The sequence below is a fragment of the Notothenia coriiceps genome, unplaced genomic scaffold, assembly GCF_000735185.1.
Source record: "Notothenia coriiceps isolate Sejong01 unplaced genomic scaffold, NC01 NC01_scaffold00000339, whole genome shotgun sequence".
Taxonomy (NCBI): Eukaryota; Metazoa; Chordata; class Actinopteri; order Perciformes; family Nototheniidae; genus Notothenia; species Notothenia coriiceps.
The window spans coordinates 9,676,368-9,701,667 of record NW_011333040.1 but is presented as its reverse complement, the minus strand read 5'-3'; the positions used below and the strand labels follow the sequence as shown (position 1 = coordinate 9,701,667).

Here is a 25,300-nt window from a genome sequence, read left to right as displayed (position 1 = left end):
CACAGGAGTGTGTTATAATGTACAGCAGTAGATCATTGGTGGCAGGTACAGACACTGTTTCACATTGAATGCAGAGCTTTAGAGTGTTGTGGTTGGATATATACATCCAGTCACATTATATTTATTTTAACCCTTAGATGCACGAGTGACTGGTCCCTACCTTCTTCCATAAGTGGGTCAAAAAGGACCCGTATTAGAATAATGTGTTTTTATGCCATTTTTGTCATTTTGGTTAATACAAATCACTTCTATAATATTTAGTATTATATTTTTGTTCACACTAGAAATATTTTATATTTAAGTTTTCACTGTTTATAATAGAAATTCCATAGAAAATGCATGCGGGTCATTTTCGACCCACTTATGGAAGCTTGGAGTAGTAATACAAAAACTACAATTTTTTTAAATGTAAATTTAAGATTAATGATATCCAAAACGTGTTTTTTGAGGAATAGCTTGAATATGAAATGATGAAAAAATGTAATTACAAAGATACTTCAAGAATACCACCTCACCGGGTCAAAAAAGACCCACTTATGGAAGCTTGGGGTAGTAATACAAAAACTACAATTTTTTTAAATGTAAATTTAACATTTGAATGGCATAATATCCAAAACATGTTTTTTGAGGAATAGCTTGAATATGAAATGATAAAAAAATGTAATTACAAAGATACTTCAAGGAAACCACCTCACCGGGTCAAAAAATACCCACTTATGCATCTAAGGGTTAACTAGCCTATGTATGAGCATTCAATGTCTTTAAACATACTCACAAAACTACTGATGCTGAAGCTTTGAGCCTCGTTGATATAATACTTGGATCACTCACTGTCATGTTAATTGTGTTTCCTTTAGGCCATCATGGAGGAGGCTGGCCTGCTGAAGGAGAGGCTCCAGGCCATCACGGTAAGGCTTTGTGCTTCTAGTAGTAACAGGAGAAAGTGAAATAATCTATATGTGAAATTGTCACACTCCCTTTCCCTTCTTCAGCCACATCTCCACTTCCTTGAAACCATGCCATTTGCATTTTCCTCGTACGCTTGTGTTAACCACAGACCTTATTTAAGGCATCTGAGCAAAAACTCAAAATACATTGACTTTGAGACGAGGGAACCTAGAAGTTCTAATATGCTTGCTCACTTACAGGTATAGGACTCGCTCCTACTTTCTTAGTATCTTAGGACCTAATGCCATTGGGGGTTCTGATACCAGATCTACATTTGCATATCTAACCTTGACAGTTTGCAAACATGGACCCAGTGGACACACTCTGAGAGGTGATTGACGCCGTGTATTTCCTCGCTGTAATAACACCTCCAATATTAAGCACAAAGAGGCAGCTCTGTTGCACTCTAGGGGATTTTCTTTCAGGCATTGCCTTGAAGAGTTGCCATCTGGAATTGAAGAGGACTTGAAACATCCTTCTTGTCTGCTCACTTCTTTTTGTGTCCTCTGGAAATAGCTATTGTTATTATATAAGTGTCTTGCAGTGTGTTTCTGTATTGGGTAATGTTTTCTCTATTTGCACCCTTCCAGTGCTGTGATATGTAGTCTGTAGAGAGTCGTTGGACCAGCGTTGAATGCCCTGTGTCATCGCTATGTCTTGATTTAGTTTCTGCATTTAGACAGACTGAGACACCGTGTGAGATGCGAGGGAGGGCTTTATATTGTTCCCAGAAGGCAATGCAAACAAGGTCGAGCATGACAGCTACAGCTACAGTTAGCAGTGCAAGATTGTTTATATTGTCCCTTGAGCCCATGCCAGATCAGCTGTCAATCAAACTTCAAAGACCCGCCCACTCAGAGACTTGGAGGCTACATTTTTCTGATGGTTCTCCAAAGACAATTGAATAGTTAATTATGTTGTTTGGAAAAGATTATTGCTGTAAAAAAATTAATAATTGAAAAATCTGGTGTTGGCCAGATGTTAATAATTTGTGGACCCTTGTAAGTATCTAAATCTGTGCTGCCTGATTATCCTAATTCATGACACTATCATTACATCTCAATCATTACTTTAGTCATTTTCCCTGAAGTAAGTCGATGAGGATCCTCTGTAAACATTTCACACACAGCTGACACCTCACCAATATGGTATCCGAACGTGAAAAAACAAAAACATGATGAACAATTAGCGCGGTGCCAGAGTCTGAGAGTTCGTCAGACAGAGACAGCACTATAAATACCAGCAGACGTCACCAGGAAGATCCCCTTTCACTGAGGCTTAGAGCCACTCTGATCCAAGATCCAGAGGCTAATTTTAGCGCGCAGTGACCCCCGTCAGTGTGTCATACATGAACACTGGGCTTGTGTTTTGATGTGGAGTTAAAGCCATTAAGCAGTGTGTTTGTCTGAGATTATGAACACATGTGTCCATAATTGAGTGTCCCCATGCCATAACTTCATAGAAGATTTGTATCTTTTCTACAGCTGGTGTTTAGTAGCAGGGAAAGTTCACGTGGTAATAGTAAACAGGTGCACACACACACACAAACAACAGGTAGGGTCATAAAGGTTGTGTTACTTTTTAGCTATTTACGGCCGTCCAGCTGTCCGCTTAGTGTTGAAGCGTCGGCCTGTCAGGACAACAGGTGGAATAGTTTCCATGCTGTCGAGCGTACTCATGATGCAACGCTGTGTTTGATTTCCCTTCGCAGGACAAAAGGAGAATCCAGGAGAACATCGCCAAGAAAAGGAGAGAGATTGAAGAGGAGAAATTAAAACTCCAGTACATAAAGGTACTTTTCGCTGCTTTTATGAGAAATGCAGGGGGAAATGTAATACACGGAGTATGTGAAATGTGATTCTAAATCATATTAGAAATGTGTTTCCAGCAGAAACTGAGCAGACTCCCAGGAGGCAATGCGGGATAGAAATGACTGAATGTGCTAGCTAATAACAATGCAGCACTCTCTGTACAAACTGAGACACAATCTGAAGCGAGGCCAGACTTTCATTTCACCAATATTAGCTGGAGTCTCTCAGCCTTATATAACTTAGTAATGTTATTCTTATTCGACACAGCTATTTCCCAACACTTACTGTCACAGTCAACCTCCTCCGGCCCACAATCCCCGTTTCTAAGTGAAACCATTTTCAGCCAATTTACTTCTCATCTCAGGAAGATTAAGGGAGACAGTGGGTGCTCCACAGCAATCGTAGAATGATGATGTGGAGCACCCACATTGTAAAAGTGAGAGAGACAAAAACAAACCATGCTGAGGAAAAACACTGAAACAATTTCCAGTGCGTTTTAGGATTGTCATAGAATTATAAGTATATCTTTTGACAATGTTATCCCTGAAAGAATGACTGTGTATCCTTACAAGCTGTATGAATAACCTTATACATAGCTTTAGCCAACCTAAGCTGGGAGAATTCATCAATTTATCCTTGATATATTTTAGTACTCACATCTTACTGACAAATGTACCTCATGTCTTTGCAGATTGTGAACATGTGTTAATGTAACACCTTGTAAATGGTGATGCATAGTAAGAAAATGTAACTTCTTGTAATGAGCTGTATAACTCTTGAATAATACTGACTGTGTATGAGAAACTCTGGGGACATCTAGTGGAGAGTTGGGGGATGACATGGTGTTGAAAACCCCTTGCACCGTGACGCCAACCCCTTTTGAATTATGAATAGATGTTTACATACTGAGTTGCCTGTGTGTCGGTGTGTGTGACTGACAGAAGAAGGCCCTGAGGGAGCAGTGGCTGATGGACGGCCTGAGTCAGCAGCAGGAGGAGCAGGAGGCCATGAGGCTGCAGGCTGAGGACGAGCAGCAGCAGAGCGACCAGCTGCAGAGCAACATCCTCAGGTAACCTGCAGCAAATCGCAGCTCATCCCACACTGAACAGGCAGGCAGCTGACACATCGTGTGGGGGAAGAAGGCACTGAGGCTGAGTGATCCCAGTGGGGGATATCACTCGCTGCAGAAGAAGAATAATGTGATTCGCTAGGGTCAAACAAGATCTATTTTTCTGTTGAACCAAGAGTTGTTTTGCCCTTTTAAACTCGTATATAGCAAGAGGGTGCTTGTGGAAGCTTGCTGGTAACACTTTCTGAGTTTTGACACATTTGCATTGGAGTATTATGGCGCATTCATAAAAACAGAAAAAATATACAAGTATTATAAAAATACATTTACCATTTAAAATATTTTTAAAAAATGTAATAAAAATATTTAGAAAAACTTAGTAGAATATAAATGTGAAAGAATACTTAAAAAAAATCTAATATCTCACGAGAGCTTCTTTGAAAGAACTGCAATCGTGCAGAAAAACTCATCAATATTCAAGTTTAAAGTTTTTTTTTTGCTGTTAAAGAAAGTGGCTCGTCCCTTTCACCTTTAAATCAACACAAGGGTGAAATTGCAATATTGTTAGAGGGAGAAAAAAGGTTTCCTAAGAGGCTGCCAAATGGAAGTTACATCATCATCTCAGCTTTAAGATGCTTTTTGGAAACCAGATGTGCAGGAGTCTTGGGAGAAGCTGAAGTGCTTTGGAACATCAAACACTCACTAATTCACTGTCTTGTTTCTACAACCTCGACACTGGCACTTTGCCTGTGTGTGTGTGTGTGTGTGTGTGTGTGTGTGTGTGTGTGTGTGTGTGTGTGTGTGTGTGTGTGTGTGTGTGTGTGTGTGTGTGTGTGTGTGTGTGTTGCACTGTGGGAAGCAGCGAGGGATTAGGACCAGACTGTTTGACCTTAACTACCCCAGCAGCAGCATGTGTGTCAAAGCGCAGACAGTTTCCTTCATTACATCACAGCACTACTTATCCCGGCTTAGTGTCTGAACACACTCACAACACATGAGGCTTCACACGCTCTACATTAACACAACCCACTGTCCTGCTGTGAGGAACCGTTTCCAACAATGTGCAGTGAACCATGACGAAAGGATGTGTCATATTTCACCAACAACCATTTAAACCTTTTTTCTATTTCTTTAAGATTTGAATGCATCGTAATCGTGTGTTAGTTGCATATCTTTCAATGGGCCATAAGTGTAATTACTTTTCTATATTCCTTTCTTTTGTCGTGATCACAAAGCAATTATTTGGAAGAATATTGGCAGATTTGAATCAAGTCATTATACCAGTGTGTTCCCATATGATTTTACTAGGAATGTGTTTAAACGTATTCAAAATCTATGATCGCATGGGCCAGATTAGAGGTATAAAGATATATCAATGTTGTCAAACAGGACCCTGATCCTAAATGTGCCCTTTGACCTGATCTAAAGTGGTTAACGCTTAGATTAACACCTTAGAAAGGTCAGATATAATGTGTTGTTTTGTGAATGTACTATACATTTTACCCGGCAGAAAAATGAGGCTCTTATTTGATTAATTTCTTTAGTTCCTGGGGTAAAACCGCCAAATATTTTTTAATGTTATTTAACACCGTTACACACTACTCAACTTGATATGCAACGTTCCACTTAACAGTAGAACCATTTACATGTGTATAGACCTCAGTGCCATGTTTTAAAATGAAAACATGTTATGAGCGAACGCAGCAGGACTTCCCAGAATGCTGCGAGTGTGGAAAAAAAGCCCCGAAGCAAGTGTTAAGTGTCTTGCTTCATTAAAATGCATTCAAATGCTCTCTAGCTGCTGCTGTTATTAAGACGAGAAAAACGCTGCTCAGCTCGTTTCATTAATCAACTGTTTATTACTCTCCTGTACAGAATAGAGAAGGAGATCGAGGCGTTGGAAACACAGGAGCTCGACATCTCGGCCAATGAGGAAGCAGTTCTGAAACGGTTAAAAGAAGTGGAGAGGACGGCTGAGGATATAATAAAGGTAGGCTTAAAAAAAAAACTGGCTGCTTTTTATTACTTTGCTCGCTTGTGTTTTGCATACTGATTATTTCTGCTTCAATTCACCTTGAGGCAATGCATCCTGATGAGAACTAACCTTTCTTTAAACTTTAACAAACGTAATGTGAAGTGATTATTCAATTGAAGTGAAGACACAGGTGTATACTTGAAACAATGCCCCTGATACATATTGATGAACAGACACTATGGTAGAAAACACTGGAATAGAAATGTCAATAGGTAGCATTTATGCCAAAAGACAGGGTTTTGAAAATGTTATTTCTACTTAGCTAGGAAGTTCATTATATAACTGAGATGTGGGCTTCTGGTTCTTTTGGATTCTTACGGTTGTTTCTTTCTTTGGACATCAGCAAGGCTGCTAGAAGTAGCCATGCTGCTAATGATGTTAACCAAATAACTTGGTCTTATGAAGCTCAAGGGACAGAAAATCTATCATCAACGTTTCTGTTGGGTATTTTTTTGCCAACAAATGTCCTGTTTATAAAACTGAGATTTAGGTTTCTGGTTCTTTGGGATTCTTCAGGTTCTTTCTGTTGGGGAATAAATTGCCCTGCATGTCCTCCTTCGCCCTCTGATGCAGCCGTTATCTCCCATAAGGAGGGGCTGCCCTAGCATATTGTTGATGTTGCCAGTTTGTGACCGGGCAACTCTCGGTCAGAGATAGTTTTGTTGTGGCGGCACCTGGAACACACGCGCACAACAATGTGATTCAGTGTCCTCAGCTGTTTAGTCTATCGATTGAAGAATGTTGATTATTACACTCTGAACTTGTTAAAACCTGGAGCTACAGGAGGGGTCTCAACCGTGTGGTCAACTCGTGGCCCGTGACATGTCTTGTGAATTCTCCGGCCGAAGCTCCAAATAAACCGTCAGTGTTTGCCATCAAAGCTCCAGCTCTCCGGAGTCCTGACTCCATTTGCTTCAGAAGTTTCCCCCACACTTTCTTTCTTTGGACATTAGCAAGACTGATATTAGCCTCGTAGCCACGTTGCTAGCGATGTGTAAACAAGTAAAGCAATTAACTCGTGTATATGAAAATCACGCGACAGGAAATATATTATCAACTCAATTATGTTTTTGCCAACAAATGTCCTGTCTATATTACTAAGATTTAGGTTTCTGGTTCTTTGGGATCCTTAAGGTTGTTTCTTTCTTTGGACATTAGCAAAGCTGCTTGCATTATTCATGTTGTTGCCGAACAGATAACTTGTTTATATGAATAACAGGAGATTTCTGTTGGGCAGTTTTGTTGCCAACGAATGTCCTGTGTGGTAGATTCTAGCGCTTTCTACAAATCTACTGAAACTGAATCCAAAGGTCATTGTTTGCTACTCACACCATGCCGCCTGTGGCTCTCCCTCCAAATACTCTAATCTGTGCTCGCCTCTAACAAGATGCACTTACTGGGGACTGTGTGGGTGTGCTTGGCTTCACAAGAGGCTGCTTTCAGTGAATAAGGTGGCAGGTAAATGGATTTCTCTCCTGGTGGGCGTGCGGCACACATGCACTAACATGAATAATTTGCTTTCTGGTTGCTGTGTTTGGAGTGAAATTAATAAATGTGGCTTTAATGCGACATGGACTGCTGATGCACCATTAATCTGTAGCACTGCTGTGACGCTGCATCTCTCACCACTGTGACCTTCAACTACTCTGTCTTCACATTTAGGATTTCAACGCAGAATTCCAAGCAGGTACAATCTTCTCTTTACATCTGGGTTTGTTTGTTGTGAGTCTGTAACACTTTTCTTAGGCTGGGTTAACACACTCTACTAATAGATCTCACCTTATTTAAGTGTTTTAACCAACACAAATGAATGTTACTTATTTAAATAGTCATAATGCTTAATCTATTGTTAATATACTAACATGTTAACCTCAATTATTTATAATTCAGACACAGGATAGTTGTTTTTTTAGGCCCATTATTTTGGAACCATGACTTCATAATTGTAATACCATGTTGTTTGGCTACATTCTGGTAAATACAAAAACTTGAGAAAGATTTTCAGATTCATACCGATGTCATGTCTGTGTTTCAGAGATTGAGATTAATTTGAACATCTCACTTTTAGCAATAAAGAGAATAACCATACTGCTCAAACATCTTTAATTATCCCCCTTATTTTATCCTGTTTGGTGGGCTTAACAACTTAACATTCGTTGTTTGTTATTTTGTGATATGTAACTGGGGCATAATGACACCTCCTTAAATGATTATCTTTTATAACCTTACTAATCATGGCATGGCTTGGCATTTATAAAGTTTTCTCGTATCTCACTGTTCAAACTTTGTTCCTCAGATGCGATGCGTAATGCCTCCTCGCCACTCCAAGATTTACCATTGTTCTACCCTCCAATACCAACAAGAAGCCCAGCTATATATAGTCCTGGTAGTGAAGAACCAAAAAAAGGTACAGACATCATTTACTGCAGAGCCTCTAAACCAGTTAGGATGTTGAAAGTATAATAAAATGTGTTGCACCATTGCACTATGGGGATATTTTAGATGCCTGCCAGCAATTCCCCAGAGTTCTCGGCACCCTGCTGACATCCATTTTGTGCTCTTTAGGGCTTAGCTGTCTGGTTAAGACCGGGCGCTCTGATTGAAAATGGTTTCATAATGCTATTTTAAAAGCTGCAATTTTCATCAGGATGCAAATTATGAAGCACTTAGAGTTCGGTGTGAATATAACTGAACATTTCTATGCCTCCATTTAGAATTCTGCTCGAGTCATGAATCATTGACAGCAACTTTTTCATGAGGTTGCGAAAGACTGCAGCACACTGACTGAGTAAAAACTAAAAGACAGGAGGCAGATGTACATATTGTACTGCACTAAGTAGGCATTTCATCAATAAGAAAACACTTTAAAAGCATTTAGCATTAGGAAATATTTGTTTTCTGTTGATTGACTCTTTTAAAGACATGCCATTACCTTAAACTGATCACAATTCAAATGCAATATTTGAAGTAAGAGTGTGCAATCACGCCTTGTTTTTACCTCAAAGTTACAATATGAAATATTCAGATATTGATTTACAGTGAGTCTTTTCTCTATTTCAGCCACGTTTGCGATGGAGATCAGTGTGGAGCATGATAAGAGAACAGGCAAAAGTCAGGTGGTCTCTACAGCCACCATCACCCCAGAAAGCCTCCAGGAGAGGGGGTTAAAGGTCTATGAAGATGGCCGCAAGTCAGTATATGCATTGCACCCAGATGGAGGCAAAATGCCCAGTGGATCAGTTGGAGAGATGACGCCCAAAGAGGTGGAAGAGCTTCTGCATCAAGCCGCAGATAGGAACGTTCCCACTGGGGTGCAGTACCATCAACCGGCCTACTCTGCACCCTACACAGAGAGCAGGCCTTCAACACCCAGGACGCCCAATCAAACACCCAGAGAAACCCCAACCCCAACACCCAGGACGCCCAATAAGACACCAAGAGAAACCCCAACAGCAACCCCAACACCCAGACCCTTTCAGAGCTCAGTAGCACCCGGGAATGAAGCTGAAGAGGAAGGCCAGCAGAGCCAAGACCTGGAGAGATGTAAGACCCCAAAGACACCCAGCCCGATCCAACAAGACTCAAGAGGCCAAAGACCTGGAGAAGAAACCAAGCTGCCCTACTGCCACATTCCAAGACAATCGTTGGGTGACAGGCCTACGATTTCACAGCCACAGTTTGGTGCTCAAACTCCTCGAGGACTCGCCAACAGGAAGACGGGTGCCGGCAGTCCAAAGACCCCGTCTCTTGTCTCAGTCAAAGCCAGATCTGAAGGAATGCCTACAACCGTTCAGCCGGTCTACATGGATGTTGATAGCCGTTGTACTTCAGTAGCCAGCGGTCTGCTGTGTGATACGGATGCCTTCTTAGAGAGCTCTGGTGAATTCGACAGACTTTCCCCCTTCTGTTCAGAGAGTATCGAGTCTCTGAACTTCGCCAACAAACTGCCAGAGGATCTGGAATCAGAACCGGTCACCATGATCTTCATGGGTTACGAGAACGCTGACGAAGACGAAGAAGACATCCAGGCCGAACTGGTGGTCATCGGCAACAGCGATGACGATAATGATGAAGAGGCCCAATGTAGTCCTGAAGAAAGGACCGAGGAGTGTCTCTCATACCACCCAGAGGGATACAAGAGCCAGGTCTTCCAACCCAAAATGGGAAAAGCCAACGTTAGCGGCCGCAGAGACATTATTGATGATGCCTACTCAGACTGGAAGGATTTAGGGCTCCACAAGCCCACATTCATCCACAAGTCTGGGAAGCCAAGTCCCTACCTGCAGGGGCATAGGGGGGAGACGGCAAACACAGGAAGCATCAATATGGAGGAAATGAAGCTCTGTTCAACAGGAAGATAAGAAGGAGAAACTAGGTCATTGAAGAGGAAATGTAGGAGAATAATTTAAGTGATTTGTTAAGTGATTTTTTTTCTTACAATAGGTTTGAAGATATCTCAGCCTTGCTCCTAACCTTCCTCTTGTTGCATTTATTGTGAAAAGCCTTATCTTGCCATAGTTTGCCTCTAACGTTGGTGTGACTGCAGCACTTTGCCAAAGATATTTATGCTGCAGGAAGCCAAACTAAATCTTTAAAGATGTCTTGTGACCATATGTATGTGGATATTCATCTTGTTCTGGGCCTTTTAATTATTGGCTGTTAACCTCAAATACATTTTAACATTTTTGGAAAAAGTGTTGTTCCAGCTTTGTGTCAACATTGTTTCTTTTGGTTTGGTGCACCAAGCCAGCTTCAGAAATGGTGTCCACAGTTATTTGTGGTTACTGTAAGTGGTGGGAGGCTGTGGCTCAGTGGATAGTGTGCTGGACTTCGAATCAGGGGATAGCAAGTCCCACTGCAGTCAGCATGTCGTTGTGTCCCTGGGCAAGACACTTCACCCCAACACCCCAACGTCGCTTTGGATGACATGTATTGTAATGTCATGTGACTAATTTATGGTGGTGCTTTTTTTTCAATAAAGGTATTAATCATGCCATGCGGTGTTTGAATTTCTACTTTGAATGTGTACATTAACAGTCCTGTGTGATGACAAACATGTCTTCATCTTCTAATTGTGACGGTGTTGTTTTGGCAGCAGTACCTGATAGTAACAATGACATATAGCCAGCACTTAATATCATCAGATGACTTCATACACTTATTTGTATTTTTGTAATATGATCATGTGATCTGAAAATACCACACCTTGGAAACAGTATGAAGTAAATTTGAAAATATGTCTATTGCCACTTTGAATTAATAAATTAATTATATGTAATAGCACAAGTACACAGCTTCAGTTCACATTTAAAAAACATGAATATTATTAAATAGATGTCTTTATGTGTTTGTCTGAGCGTCTCTGTATAGAGGAGAGTTGTGTCTGCAGGAGGGAAAGGACTGACGGCTGAGAGAATTCAACTCGTTTTTCTGCTGCTCACGTTGAGCACTCGCCCTTGGTTTGCTTTGTGATGGCTCCTTAGACTTTATGCACAAAGGATACAGTTATATAACGGCAATTTCGTATGAAAGAAAAAAAAACATGAGAAAGTGAGAAACCTGAGGCCGTCCATTGTCATCGCTGTCACCGAAATATTTACGGTGTATCCGTCTGTCTTAGCTGGAGCAGTGAATATATACTGTCTTCCTCTGACGGCAGTGAACGTGCCGTGTTAACAGAGATGTTTTTGGGCTGAAAAAGATGACTCACTCTTCACAGCATTGATTGAGTAGTCAGTCACACATTGTGGATGTAGTTAGCACTCCTGAGCAGCCTTCAATGAGAAAGACACATCCCAGAGAAAGCAGTTTAACGGAGGTCAGTGGATATGCCAGAGGAACATTCATTCTGGATTGAAACGTTGATGTTGAAATGTGATGTTCAACGCTAAATTGGATGCAGGAGTGATAGTCATTAACTGAGCTTTTGGTTTATTTGGAAATGTCTTTTACATTTTTATAAACCTCACATTTATACTTTATTCATGTCTGACAAAAATAGCTAAAATGGGGTGATATGGTGTTGGCATTTATAGTACCAAGATATCTCAAGTTATTTACTGATTTCACAGAAACAGCACTTTTGGTTCCGCTTGATTTGCCTTTAAATCATCCTGAAACCCTCTGATTGGAACATAAAATCACTGCCAAATGAAGTGCTTTCAAACAGCAGGAAAAACAGGCTTATATAATGAAAATTCTTGTTTTTAACCTATAACCCAAGCTCTTGAATTAAATATGTAAATGTAGCATTTGAAGATCTTCCTAATAGCAGAGAATATGAATGTATAATAAGCTGGCGGTTCAAATCAATCCTGCTCCGGGATGGAGTGTGTGTTCGAGCACAAGATGAGCTCCTCTCTGCCTCAGAGTGGGTTCATCAAAGAAAGCTCAAGTATTGGCTGTCTCCAGTACACCCCCCCTCCTCTTGCCGTCCAATCAGAGGCGGCAGCAGCCAGGCAGAGCTGCCAGTGTGATGCTGCATTCAGAAACAGAGCAGAGCCTTCTGCGTCTATCCTGTCTCAGGTAGGTCTATTTACACACACACACACACACACACACACACACACACACACACACACACACACACACACACACACACACACACACACACACACACACACACACACAGCACTCGAACAAAAGTTTGCAAAGATTTTCCTCTCCGTCAGGCTGCAGATCCATACTGCATCATCTGCTGCTAAAACGGAAAACACCCCATGTGTTTGTTATTGATGTGGACCGAGGGATGCCGCAAGCCTCCCAGCAGATCAGAGTTATTAGGATTATAATATGCTGATCGACTAGCTGCGGTAATGTGTGTGTATTAATGTGTGTGTGTGTCGGCATGTGGGGGCTTAGAGGATGTGATTAAGCTGTGAAGTCTGACTGTCCTTGTGATGACTGGTTACATTATTCACGTTTATGATAAGATTGAATGTTTGATCTTGACACAAGATGCAGATATCAGCTGATTATTCAGTAAAGAACGGGTTAGTTGACCCACATTTGTTTCACTAGTAGTGTCTTGTCATACAGTTGCCTATGGTTTCCAAGTTGGAAGATATTTGTCTGTGAGAAAATAAATATTTTTGTGTAATTTCAGATTATATTTTGCTATGGTGCACCTAACAAACTGTGTGTCCTGTAAATCCAGTCCTTGAGTGCTCTTTAACAATTGACTGACACAAAGGTGTTCCTGGAGAGCAGAGGTTGTTTTTGTTTGTGATTTTGAATGCTCAAAATAAAAAAGGTTGACGTCAGTAGAGTTTGGATTATAACAAAAAATAAGTATGACAGCTTCACGTCTTGTGCCATGTAGAGCAATCAATGAATCAATCCATTGCATCCAGCAGTTAGTAAGTATTTAAGGGGGGGATTATTGGTATTCCATATATATGGTAGAGCACCAGCAATGTGTTGACGCTTTTAGCTCCATTCCTTTTCCAGATTACAGCCGGACATTTTTAACAGAGTTTACAAGAAAACAGCGCATTTGTCAGGGACTGTGAAATTGTGTAATAATTCACATTTGAAGCTGTTGTTGGTCTGTTTGGGCTGCAGTAGTTGTGTTTGTGTTGTTTGTGATTGTGTGTTTGATTATGCAATGATGTGACTCATTGGTGTTTTGAACATTGTCTGACAATCATGGAGCAGAATGAATGCTTCATACTCTTTTCAGGGATGAGAGAAATGATGATAAGTGCAGATGAGCCTGCAGCTCTCTTTCTCAGTCCGCTGCAATGATTACATATGAATTCTTAGAACAGAGAGGGAGCCGGTGATTTCAAGGCTTTCACGAACAGAAGTGTGTGTGTGTGTGTGTGTGTGTGTGTGTGTGTGTGTGTGTGTGTGTGTGTGTGTGTGTGTGTGTGTGTGTGTGTGGCTGCGACAAAAGCACATATAGACACACACACATACGTACACTTAATACACATACTGATGTCTCTGTCATAATTGTATTGTGTTGGTGTGTGTGTGTGTGTGTGTGTGTGTGTGTGTGTGTGTGTGTGTGTGTGTTTTTTTCTCTGCTGCTTTAAAGTCAGCCTTAACAGCCCTTATCTTTTCCTTTAGTGTTGACAGGTTGAAATATTTTAAGATCAGAGATCACGACTGGACATTTTTAAATGTTCTTTCTTTTTCTCTGGAGAATGGAAATTCCTATCCAGGAGAAAACGGCTGATATAAGCTTTTACATGCGTAGTGACACAAGATCTATACCACTGAGATAAGATCTACTTTATTCCAAGGTCCCTTATTCTCATGAGGATGTCAGCCTTCAGTTTGTAGAATGAAATCTTCTGAAAATGCTTTCACGTGTCCATCCTCTCAACTTCAACGTGCCCTTTTTATGGAGGGCTTAATGTCTGCTCACTGAGCCTGGAGATTATCAGTGAACAGAAGTGGGCATTCGAAGCAAGTGATGATTCACAGGCTATTCAGCGACACCCAAACAGTCATTTGGAGCTTTTTTATTTGGTGCACCCACTTGCGACACGTGCCGTGAAAATTAAGACACCGAGTGTTGAAAAAACGATTAAAACAACCTGTTAGATGTTTCTTATAATAAACGTCTAGCAGCTTTTATTATGACTGTTGTTCAAGAGCAAAGGTGGAAAAGGTGTGTAGTTGATCATAGCAACACAAATGGATAAATACATTTCATTCTTTAACTGAAAGCCTCTGTTGGCATCTCCTAGAAACAATCAACATTGTTTTATTTGACCTCGTTGTTACCATGACCTATTTGTGACATGGCTGGTCATTAATACTACATTTTCTATGATTTAGGTATCCTTAATAAATGGCTTATGTTGATGTATCGTCATTTATGGCTTCTGCAATATAAAATGCTTGGAAGCAAGTGCTCTTGAAATCAAAGAAGAAGAAAGTAGACATATGCTCTGGCCATAAGTCAAAAGGTTTCCCAGTTCTTTCTGCTTGACTTTGACTTCTTTACCATTTATTACCAGTTATTAAATTACAGTTCTCAAGCTAATAAATAACCATTTTGTTTCTTTGTTAGTGAGATGCAGCTTTGCAACGGGGCAAATGATCAAACAAACACAACTTCTATCTAGAATAGTGCTGCTGCAGTTTTGGCACGTACATGCAGAGATGTGAACAGCATATTGGACAACTGATTGCGACTCCAATGCAAAGCCCTTGAGGAAGCCTGCGACTCAATCTGTGAGTCTGTAAAGGACGACATTGGCATATTTGATACAGATTTGTTTATTATTGTTCAGCTCCCTCTCTAATCTAATGTTTTTCTCCTAACTCGCTTTTGATTTGTTGAAATGAAACACATCCAAGGGCCTCAAAACAATAGCATTATTCCCGATGTATTAGCATTAACTCATTGATGGCTAATGCACTTTTTATTGGGATTGTGTGCTCGTCGGTCAATGGGAAACAGCCTCAGGGAGCCTCATCTCCACTCGGCCTAATCTGAATGACAGTTACACCACTTGTCTGTTTGTGTGTGTGTGTGTGTGTGTGTGTGTGTGTGTGTGTGTGTGTGTGTGTGTGTGTGTGTGTGTGTGTGTGTGTGTGTGTGTGTGTGTGTGTGTGTGTGTGTGTGTGTGTGTTATGTAAAGTTAGCTTTTACTTCGTTAACACTCCAACAAAGCCCAACCATTTGCATGTGCCTGTTGTATGGCTCGTTTCTATCCGTGTGATTTACGAGCTGTTCCCTGAATATGATTTCTGTGTGGATGATCTACATGTTGACGGTAGGCATTGCTTAGTTTTATAATATGTCGGGCAATAGATGGATCAGTGTTGTTTTAAGCTAACAAATGAAAGGGACATTTATCTACAGCCATAGAATTAAGACCATTTCTCTATTGCTAGTGTTCAGCTGTTCCAGGATGCTTGTTGTTGGTCCTTAAGGAGCTTTAAAAATGCACTATTTAAGCCACACTTAGTATTTTAAGATTTTTTCAGATTGCATGTTGTTCTTTGTCAACAAAAACACCCCAAACCAACAATCTGTCGATCTGTGTCTCAATATGTTTTGGCTTCCTGTCTGATTTTCCGCCCAAAGCTCACTGGTTCCTACTTAAGTTGTAGCTGTGAAAAAAGGCTGAGTAATTCGCTCGAACAGCTGGACACTCTGGATTTGATTGCTGCTTGCACAGGAGGATGTCGTGTGTTTGTTGTTGACTGTTTACTGGGGTGGATTAATACACAGTATGGGTACTATTGAGTATTTGTGGCAGCAGAAAGGTGTATATATAGGATTGAGTACAAATAAACCACAGTGTTTGTTCACAGTAATGAAAGAACATGTCAAGCAGTGACATTGATTTTGTAGAATAATGGAGCTGTATTGCATGGAGGAACAATACATAAGGCTTTTGATTCACACCATGGGGATGCATTCAATGCTGGTTATGATATTTCTTTTGAATTTGATAGCTTAAAGAGAAATGTAGATATAGTTAAACAAATCTTTAAAATGTAAGAATGTTTGGATGCATTAGAAAGAAGATGTTTTTAAAGTATAAATGGTCACAAGGTCTATTTGCAGGTCCATGCAGTCTGTGTCTTTGTAAAGCAGAAATCCCACCGATGTTCTCCTGAATTCATCGAGTGAATTCACGACAAAATGGACATCGTTTCACAATCATAGCATCCGTTCAAATGATGGAATATCAAGATGAAATAAAAGAGAATAGGCCATGACTTAATAATGCAATGAACCATGTTTATATATGAAGAGATGCATGTTGGTTTTATGCAGCACTGTGAGAACTAATTGACATTCAGGAGCTGTAGGGATTTGGAAAAATGTACTCGAGCAACTTAAGTTTGTTCATTGATGATTTAATGAGGGAATTTGGGTGTCAGGTCCTGGAGGCATGGTAGAAAATAAGAATTGCGAACAGGCTCTGCAGAGGTTCCTCTAAACCTCACAAAAAACGATTATACCTTTTCAGAAATAGAATTGTCATTTTAAATGATCTCTGTCAAATATGATGTGCAGTTTGAGTAAAAAGACGTTGCTCAGCCTGAACAGGTCAAGTGTTACTCCTATCTTGCATCAGGTTTGCAGGCTTATGTGACATTTCATATGTTCATATTTAACAACACATAATTATATCATGCCATTATATTTTGAGAGCTGCTGACATCACATATTTTTGCTCCGATTAAAAAGCTTGCAGTTTCTCTCCACCTACTGTAGTCAGAAAAAAGTGAATGCCTCCTTGTTAGGTTAGATGTCTCTCTCTTTCAAAGCTTGCTAAAACACTGAAGGCTGTGGGCTGCAGTTTTAAAAATATAAAAGTAATTTGACCAACATGACAAGGTGTTTTTCTTTAATGAGGACGTTTTTATTTACCACTCAACCCACACAACATGATTACAGCACCGCTCCCCGTCACATTGAGCAGTCTGCTGATGCTGCTGAGGCGGAGGCGGCTTGAGCAGTGTTGATGGTTACCATGGCACTCAGTCTGTCGCATGCATGTGTCCTTGTAGGCGTATTTGTTTGTGTAATTGAAAACTTCCAAAGACAACCAAGGCATTGTGACTGATGTGGATGAATAAAAGAGATGTAGTGGCCTCTTGATGGAACACGGCATACTGTGGTACATAGCCATGAACAAATTAACATCATGTTCATTTATCAACCAAAATCTGTGCCTGAATGCATTTTGAAATGAATCATGCAGCAGGAGTGATGAAAGGAATGTGCCTGCTATGAATGCTCCGTAGAGAGGAAGAGGAGAAAGGATTAGATTTTTGGTAGCGAGCGGTCTGGCGCTGGCAGTGTTTGATGTTTGTAGCCGTGGGTATCCTGTTAAATACTTTCAGCTTTCAAGTGAAAACAGCCCTCAGGCCCTGGTGAGCGTTTGCCTCAACCTGAGCCTTTCATAGAGATAGATGATACTTCAGAAATAACAAGCTAACTATCCCTTAACCTTTTACATTCTAATATCTCTTTGAATGTTCATTGTGGACAAAGAGAAGAGTCTATTTACCCTTAACACACACATATGGGCGTTTGGCGCAGTGGGTTAGTGCGTTGGTGTTCGGATCGGGGGGGCACAGGTTCAAACCCCACTGCAGTCAGCGTGTCGTTGTGTCCCTGAGACACTTCACCCCAAATGGCTCCTGTGGGGATTGCCCACAGTATTGAGTATGTAATGGCACAGCCCCGTTTAAGCGTCCCTAAGCTGCCTCGCTGGCCGTCCGAGGCCGTGACGCATTTCCATTACAGTTTATGACCTGGGCTAGCAACGCAGTGTAGGCGGGGCAATCGTTTTTTCTTGGCCAATGAGATGTAGGAACGGCGTCACCTCCTCGGTCGACCACGGTGTGCTTTTCTTTGACGTTGCCATTTTTGTAGCTCCTCCGTTTACAAAAATGCTGCAAGCTTGCTTCTAGATATATATGCGACGCTAGGCGGATGATCTTGTGTGTTTTCTTCTTGTATGTTCCTGCCTGTGTACATGACATAAGCTGCTGCTCATAACCAATTGCCCCTTGCGGGATTAATATAGTTGTTGATTGATTGGCCTGATAGAACCACGATTTTATGGGGCCGGAAAAAGAGGGAAAAAGTACCCGCTAGCCGGTGCTACGCTATACGGAAAGGCCACCAAAAACTGGCCTGGCCGCTTGAGGACGATTAAGGACGCTTAAACGGGGCTACCCGCTGCAGTGGAAATGCGCCATAAGTCGCTTTGGATAAAAGCGTCTAACAAGTAACATGTAATGTGATGTGATGGTGGCTATAGCGAGAGGTATCACTCTGTAACAACTGTGTGTTTGCTGTTAATTCAGTGGAACTGTGATTGTGCTATATTGAAGTTTGGACCCAACATGCATGCACACTTCACTGTGAATCAAAACACATTTTCAGATTTGGTTTTAGCACCTGCATATCCCCAATTCTCGAGATAATCATTGTTCTGTGGGATGTGCTCTGTTCACAAAGTTGTATGCTGCGGAGGAAAAGTAAAACTGTGTACAAATGAAATGCTTAGTGAATTTAGATTTTGATTAATTCTGTGTATGCTTTTGTTACCCACTGATTTGAGGCAATCAGGGATTGAATCTTGTGATTTGATATTCAAGCACTGATTGTAGCCACTGATTGTTCTCACACTGACAAGTAATAGCCATTTAAATGACTGTGTGTGAACACAGGGATTGGTGAGCTCAGACAATCATCTTGCAGGGACACTCTGGCCGTGTGTGGGAGGCAGACCCTTCCCGGCAGTCTTACATAAGAACAGCTATAATGCCATCTAATTCAGCTGCTTTTGATGTGCTTCATCTCTTACTGAACATAACCCACTTAGGAAAACGCTCACAAACCCACCTCCCCCCTTTCCCGTTTCTCCAAATGGCGCTGGCACAGAGCTCTTAAGTGCCGTCCGTGGACATGTACAAATGTGTTTATTGCACTTCAAGAACTGTTAAGGAAGATTTGCCAAAGTCACATTGGTGTGATTACATTCACACTCACAAAGACATGCTGTAGTGCTATTGAGCCGGTCCTGTGTTCTTGTCTTTGCTGTTGATGATGATGATAATGAAGATCTTTTCCATTGTGAGTTTTGCAGTGACAAAACTCTTCATTTTTTCACAAAGAAACGCAATCTTTAGTCTGAACATTCCTATTTGTATGCATCACTGCGATTCTCCTGCTTTGTTTAACAATATAATTATATATAATAACACTATTGATGGTAAGTGCTTTGTTACACAGTGTGCAATATTGATCTAATGTCTAAATAATAGTCCTGGTTCAGCTGAGTGGCTGATTTAAAATCATCAGCTTCTATTTCGTTACATTTGAATGTCTTGCTGGTTATTTGGGGTGATTTCACACAAGCATATTTAAAGACGGGACTTTGAAACATAAGGAGGAAGACTGCAAATCATTTCAGTGTGAAGGAGGGGTTCTGTGAATATGCTGCCATTGAATGTATCTCCGCATTTGGCAAAGGAACAAACTAACAACTCCCTTTCAGCCTCCCAGAAAATAAGTCTACTTTTCTTTTTCTCTCTTTTTTTTTCAGAGAGCTACCTCGATGGATTTGGAGGCAGATGGAAAAGAACTGAACGAAGGTTGCAGCACAGCCGTCACCATGGAAACCACTGAACAATCGGAGCCGGCGATGGACTGTGAAGTGGAGGTCGCAGTGGCTGATTCACCTGAGCACAGGGAAGATTGCACTGCAGATGATGAGCCTGTTTGCTTAGACACAGACTCATCAGATTATCCAGGGGAAACGGCGAAGCTTGACAAATTATTAACTGACCTGCCAACTGGCACAATTGAGATTGACAACACTGACTGCCCTGAAACGCCTTGTGAGGCTCCAAATGAAGCTTTGATACTGGAATCAGGGCATGAAGAGCTCAACAGGAATGAGTCAATCAACTCCTCTGTGTCCGACACGCTCTCCAGTGCTGACAGTGTTTATGAGAACGAGGTACATTGTAAGAAGCAGGACATGCCAGAACAAGAACCTGAGCAAGAACAAGTCCCTGAGCCAGAGCAGGATCCCGAGCCAGAACAAGACGTTGAACCAGAACAAGACGTTGAACCAGAACAAGAAGTTGAACCAGAACAAGACGTTGAACCAGAGCTAGATGTTGAACAAGCGCAATTCCCCGAGCCAGAGCAATACCCCGAACCAGAGCAATACCCCGAGCCAGAGCAATACCCCGAACCAGAGCAATACCCCGAGCCAGAGCAATTCCCTGAGCCAGAGCAATACCCCGAACCAGAAGAAGACACTGTACCGGATTATTACCCTGATGAAGACCTAGACCTGGGGCAGTACCCTGAGCCTGATCAAGACCCTGAACTAGACGAGTACCCTGAGCCGGAGCCATACCCTGACCTAGAGTTATACCCTGAACCGGAGCCTGAAGATGAGGATAATAAGCTTTATCTCGAAGATGATGGTTACCCAAATGTGGCAGTCGGTGCAGAGGAAGACCCAGAGGCCTGTGACATCCTGTTTGAACCCCCCATTACAGAGGAGTCGATATTAGAGCAATGTATTAGAGAAGATGCAATGTCAGATGTTTCCAATGAGTTCTGCCATGACCAAGACCCTGATGATATGGACGAATGCCTGGGAGTTCAGATTGAAGCCGCTTCCTCAGACAGTGACACCGACGACAAATGGAGATCAATATTTTCTTCTTCCATAAATAAAGAAGATGATGACTCATATTTGGACAATCTTGAGCTGAGTGCTCAGGAGCTCTTTGTGCAGAAAGTTGAGGTGACAGACTTTCAGGAGGAAGACACCAACAACATCGAAGAACTCCATATTGAGGTTCCACAAGTGGAAGAAGTTCTGGAACAACCTGAGGATACTATTTCCTTTCCTATTCCTCCACAAGAGGTTAAATATAACCCTTTAGGCCTTCAAGGTTTGTCCAAAATCTCTGAAGACGAGGGCGAAAATGGAAAAGATGCCAATCCTAACCACGCCGCCAATGAAAAGCACATCGACGCAGACTCGAACAAGAAGCAACCGAAAGACTTCTGTGTGATACAGGAGACCAAGAGTAAGAATGTCAGCACGGAGCATGTGGACTTCCAGCTGGCTCGAAAACAGTGGCGGGAAATGGAGGAGCAAACTAAGAACAAGATCATCATCCCTACAACCAAGCACCCCAGCTTTCACGGCAGCCACAGCTTCATGTACACACCGGTCCGCAACATTGAAAGAACTCAGAAGAAAGCTTACGAACTGGAGAGCTTGAATCTGCTTGGCGATTATCCTCACACGCAATTCAGCCCTTGCTCAGAGGATTCTGGCCTGGATGATTCTAGCTACAGGTCCCCGTATGATGACCTGGAGACATCTGTCGAAAGGGAGATTCGCATATCAATGGAGCGGGAGGAAAACTTCAGGAGAGAAAAGGGCCTCTCCAGGATGGGCAAATCCACTGATTGTGCTCCATCACGAAGTATGCCGAGATCTATAAGCACTCCACTGACGCCGTCATTCATCATTACCACCTCACCCAGTAAGGAACCACAAAGACACGAAGTATCGGCAAACAACGTCATCATTCTCGACCCAAGAAATGATTTCACATCCAACCTGAGACATGGCAAAGACAACGGGGCGGCTCAGTCCGGAGAGTGGTGCTCCGAGGACATCAGCTCCAACGTCATCATCCTAGAGACATCCAACCTGATTATCCGAAGTGCCTCCGATTTCTCACTCAACAAAGCCTGTGAGCAACCCCAGGAGAAGATGTTCCTTAACAACCCCTTTTTCAAGCTGCGTTCAAGGAGCACAATGTCGCTGGTGGATGAAGAGATTAAGATGATGAAGCAGAGGGAGGAAGAGCTCAAGAAAGAGAGGGTGAATATGTACGGGAAAGACAGGTTCGATAACGAAAGGATATTGTCAAATCACATGGACACGTTGTCGTTTGACAATCCAGGTACGTCAGCGATATATCGACCACATTATTAAAAGGTCCCATGTCATGGCCATTTCCACTGATCATAATTCCATCGTTGAGGTCTACTAGAATAGATTTACGGCTCCACGGGTTGGTCCATTTGGTTCCGGGTAACGCATGACCGTATTGCGTCATAGCTCTGGGCGCGGCTACTGGCCATTCCTACGTCACAGTACCCAGGAAGTAAACAATGGACAATGACGTATCTCCAACGAGGCGTTTTGGGGAGGTATTTTCTGTGTTAGAGTTTTACTCGCTACGGGGTGTACTTTGAGGGTTTTGACTCTACAGACCGTTTACATGCATGAAAGACCTTCATAACACACAAGGGGACGGGTAATAACCGGAAAAGCATGACATGGGACCTTTAACACTCTGTAAACATGTGTGTTGCCTTTTGGTGTGTGTGCATTAAGCTAATGATGATGTTTTGATCTCACCAGTGAAGTGCAAGTCGTCCCCATCATCACCAATGAAAACGGCCTACAGGATGGACCGCTCTGCTTTATCCTGTGATCACAGAGTAAGTTCTTGTTCACACATTTCCATTTCTTAATTGTAGCAAAATGTAGCTCAGTAACTCAACAGCAATATGACCATACCATTACCATTGCATTGACACTCATTTACTTCCCACTTCAGTCTTATAATCTGAGAGAGGAGGTGGAATTGAAGGAGGTGGAGGTGGAGGTGGAGGGAGTGCTTTGAAAGCAGGTAAACAATCAGCTGTCTTTCTTAGTTTCCAGACCTCTACGCAGGAGGAAGACGCAAGAGTGCTATGGCTCTGCGCTGGGAGGCGGGCGAGTTTACAAAAAACGAATGAAGAGGACCAAGTCAACAGTTCGCCATATATGGCCATCAATTGTCATTGTTTTACTCATACAAGTTGAATGCAGTGTTGCAATTGTTTCATTTTGTGACAAAACCGAAACGCTCTGCTTCTGTGATGCTTTGGGCAAAATTGGCAAAACAATGAGAATGTTTTTTGTTTTTTTGTTGACAAAATTCATATAAATCTTCTACAGTTTTATTCTGATAACACTAACTTCTGGGCAGAGGGTGTGCGTTGTTTTCCTAATCCCTTTTGAATCAAAGCTGCTGCAGGAGATGACAGTTTATACTACTTGTTGGATTAATAAAATCATCTTTATTACAATTTCGACAGGAACAATGCCAACACACAGCTTCCAAGGTATGAGGATTTGGAACTGTGGAAAATGGTGATTATCATGCAATAATGTTTAATATCGGCATGCCTCCTGGTGAGCGATCACCTGCATATTATACCGTTTAAAAAGAAGCACAAAACCTCAAAAAACTGCCAGTAGAAGAAAAAAATACTTTGAATATTGACCTTGTTTTTCTGGGATAGGAGTAAAGAAATCTTAATATAGTACTCACATGCCATATGTACATAACACGTTATTGGTAGCTGTCAGATACATTATAATTGTAGCTAGGGTACGCTTTGATAGCACGAAGGTTAGTTGTGAGGGTTAAGGTTGTGTAACTGAACATTACCATATCATCCCTTAGTAGTTACCTATTTAGACGCAGAACAGTGCAACTTTATCAATCATTTGAGTGTTTTTAGCTCAAGTTTGGTCGCTTCTAACTTTTCGAAAAATGTTCTCATGCAAGCTAGCATTTCACTTTGCCTGCTGTAAAGTGTTGGACAAGCAGTGAAGACTAGCTTTAAGCTTACGTTAAAACAGATGCCGACTGCAAATGAGTTTGAAGAACTCCATATGGAATGAGCAGACTTCAGTTAAACAGAGAGCAATTTGAATCCCATACAGCTTGGCGGCGTTATAAGGAGTTTGTCTTAAGGCCAGTCTGGATAATGAAAGTAATCAATGAGTCTATCTATGACATGTGACTACTGTATTAAGATAGAAAGATTGTGAACCTTTCCTTTATTTAAAGCAACATTATGTAGTAATCGGTGGTTTCAGAGTGCTAGTCATTAATATTGGAAGCTGTTGTGTTAGACATGCATTTGTTATGATTACCTTACTTATTAATAACCAAAATCTAGCGAGTCGACATCTTTGCTTACACAGCCAAAACATCAAGCAACATCACAAGGCATAAAGCATGTTAATATTGCAAAGTTAAAAGCTTTCTGTACATCAAGAGACTTCATATATAACCCACAGGCTGCCACAGCACGATCAGAGAGAAGAACACATATTTTATAGTTTTAAAACAGTTATATAATGTTGCTTTAAAAGACGAGTATTTGCTGATCTGAGAGTTGTTGTTTTTGCTGAGATGCCTGAATGTTAGACAAATGTAATGTTGACTCCACTCTTTGCTTAACCTTTCTTGACATTATAAATGTAAATCAGATTTAAAAACATATTTTGATGTTATTGTATGTCTTGATACAGCAAACGCTAAATGCTCAGTGTATATTAATTGTATTTTCGTACAATGCTTATTCGCTGCAAATTAATATTTTAAGGTGAGCTAGATGGGCGTAAATCAGCACAATATGAAGAATATATTAAACCCATACCTTTAAGTTGAAAAGTAAAAATCACATATTGTTACATAAATCATTTAGAGAGAATAAATATGAATATGCATTTTAGAGTTCAGTTTGTCACACACTACCTGCAGTTAGACAATCCAATACGTACAGGTGAAGTGAGCATTGCTGTCACAGTGCTTTAAACTAGAGGACCAATGATATACATGCAAAGTGGACTAAAATCTCAGAGCTTTGGAAATACAAAAGAATTACATAGGTTTCCAAAAGATAGTATTTTATTCTCCATACAAAATGACTATAAATGAATGTTCATTTATATACTGTACAGTTAAAGGTGGGGTGGGTAATTCACGTCAGAAACACTTTTCGTTATATTCCATTGAAAGCTCTTAACATCCCGATAGCAATGAATATATTAAATGCTTTGACAATAAATACATTATAACATGTCTGTGGAAGCCGTGGCGCTGTAAAAAGCA

The 25,300-nt window shown here is 41.2% G+C and overlaps 1 protein-coding gene across 1 annotated transcript; it reads left to right on the top strand.

The window, feature by feature from the left end:
• palmdb (palmdelphin b) lies at positions 1-25,263 on the top strand. The gene is made up of 8 exons (XM_010770635.1): positions 1-45; positions 858-908; positions 2,660-2,740; positions 3,701-3,828; positions 5,704-5,818; positions 19,903-22,303; positions 22,768-22,847; positions 23,064-25,263. The coding sequence occupies exons 2-8, from the start codon at positions 864-866 to the stop codon at positions 23,145-23,147; spliced, it is 2,934 nt and encodes a 977-aa protein (XP_010768937.1). The 5' UTR covers positions 1-45; positions 858-863; the 3' UTR covers positions 23,148-25,263.
• Positions 25,264-25,300: the final 37 nt, after the last annotated feature.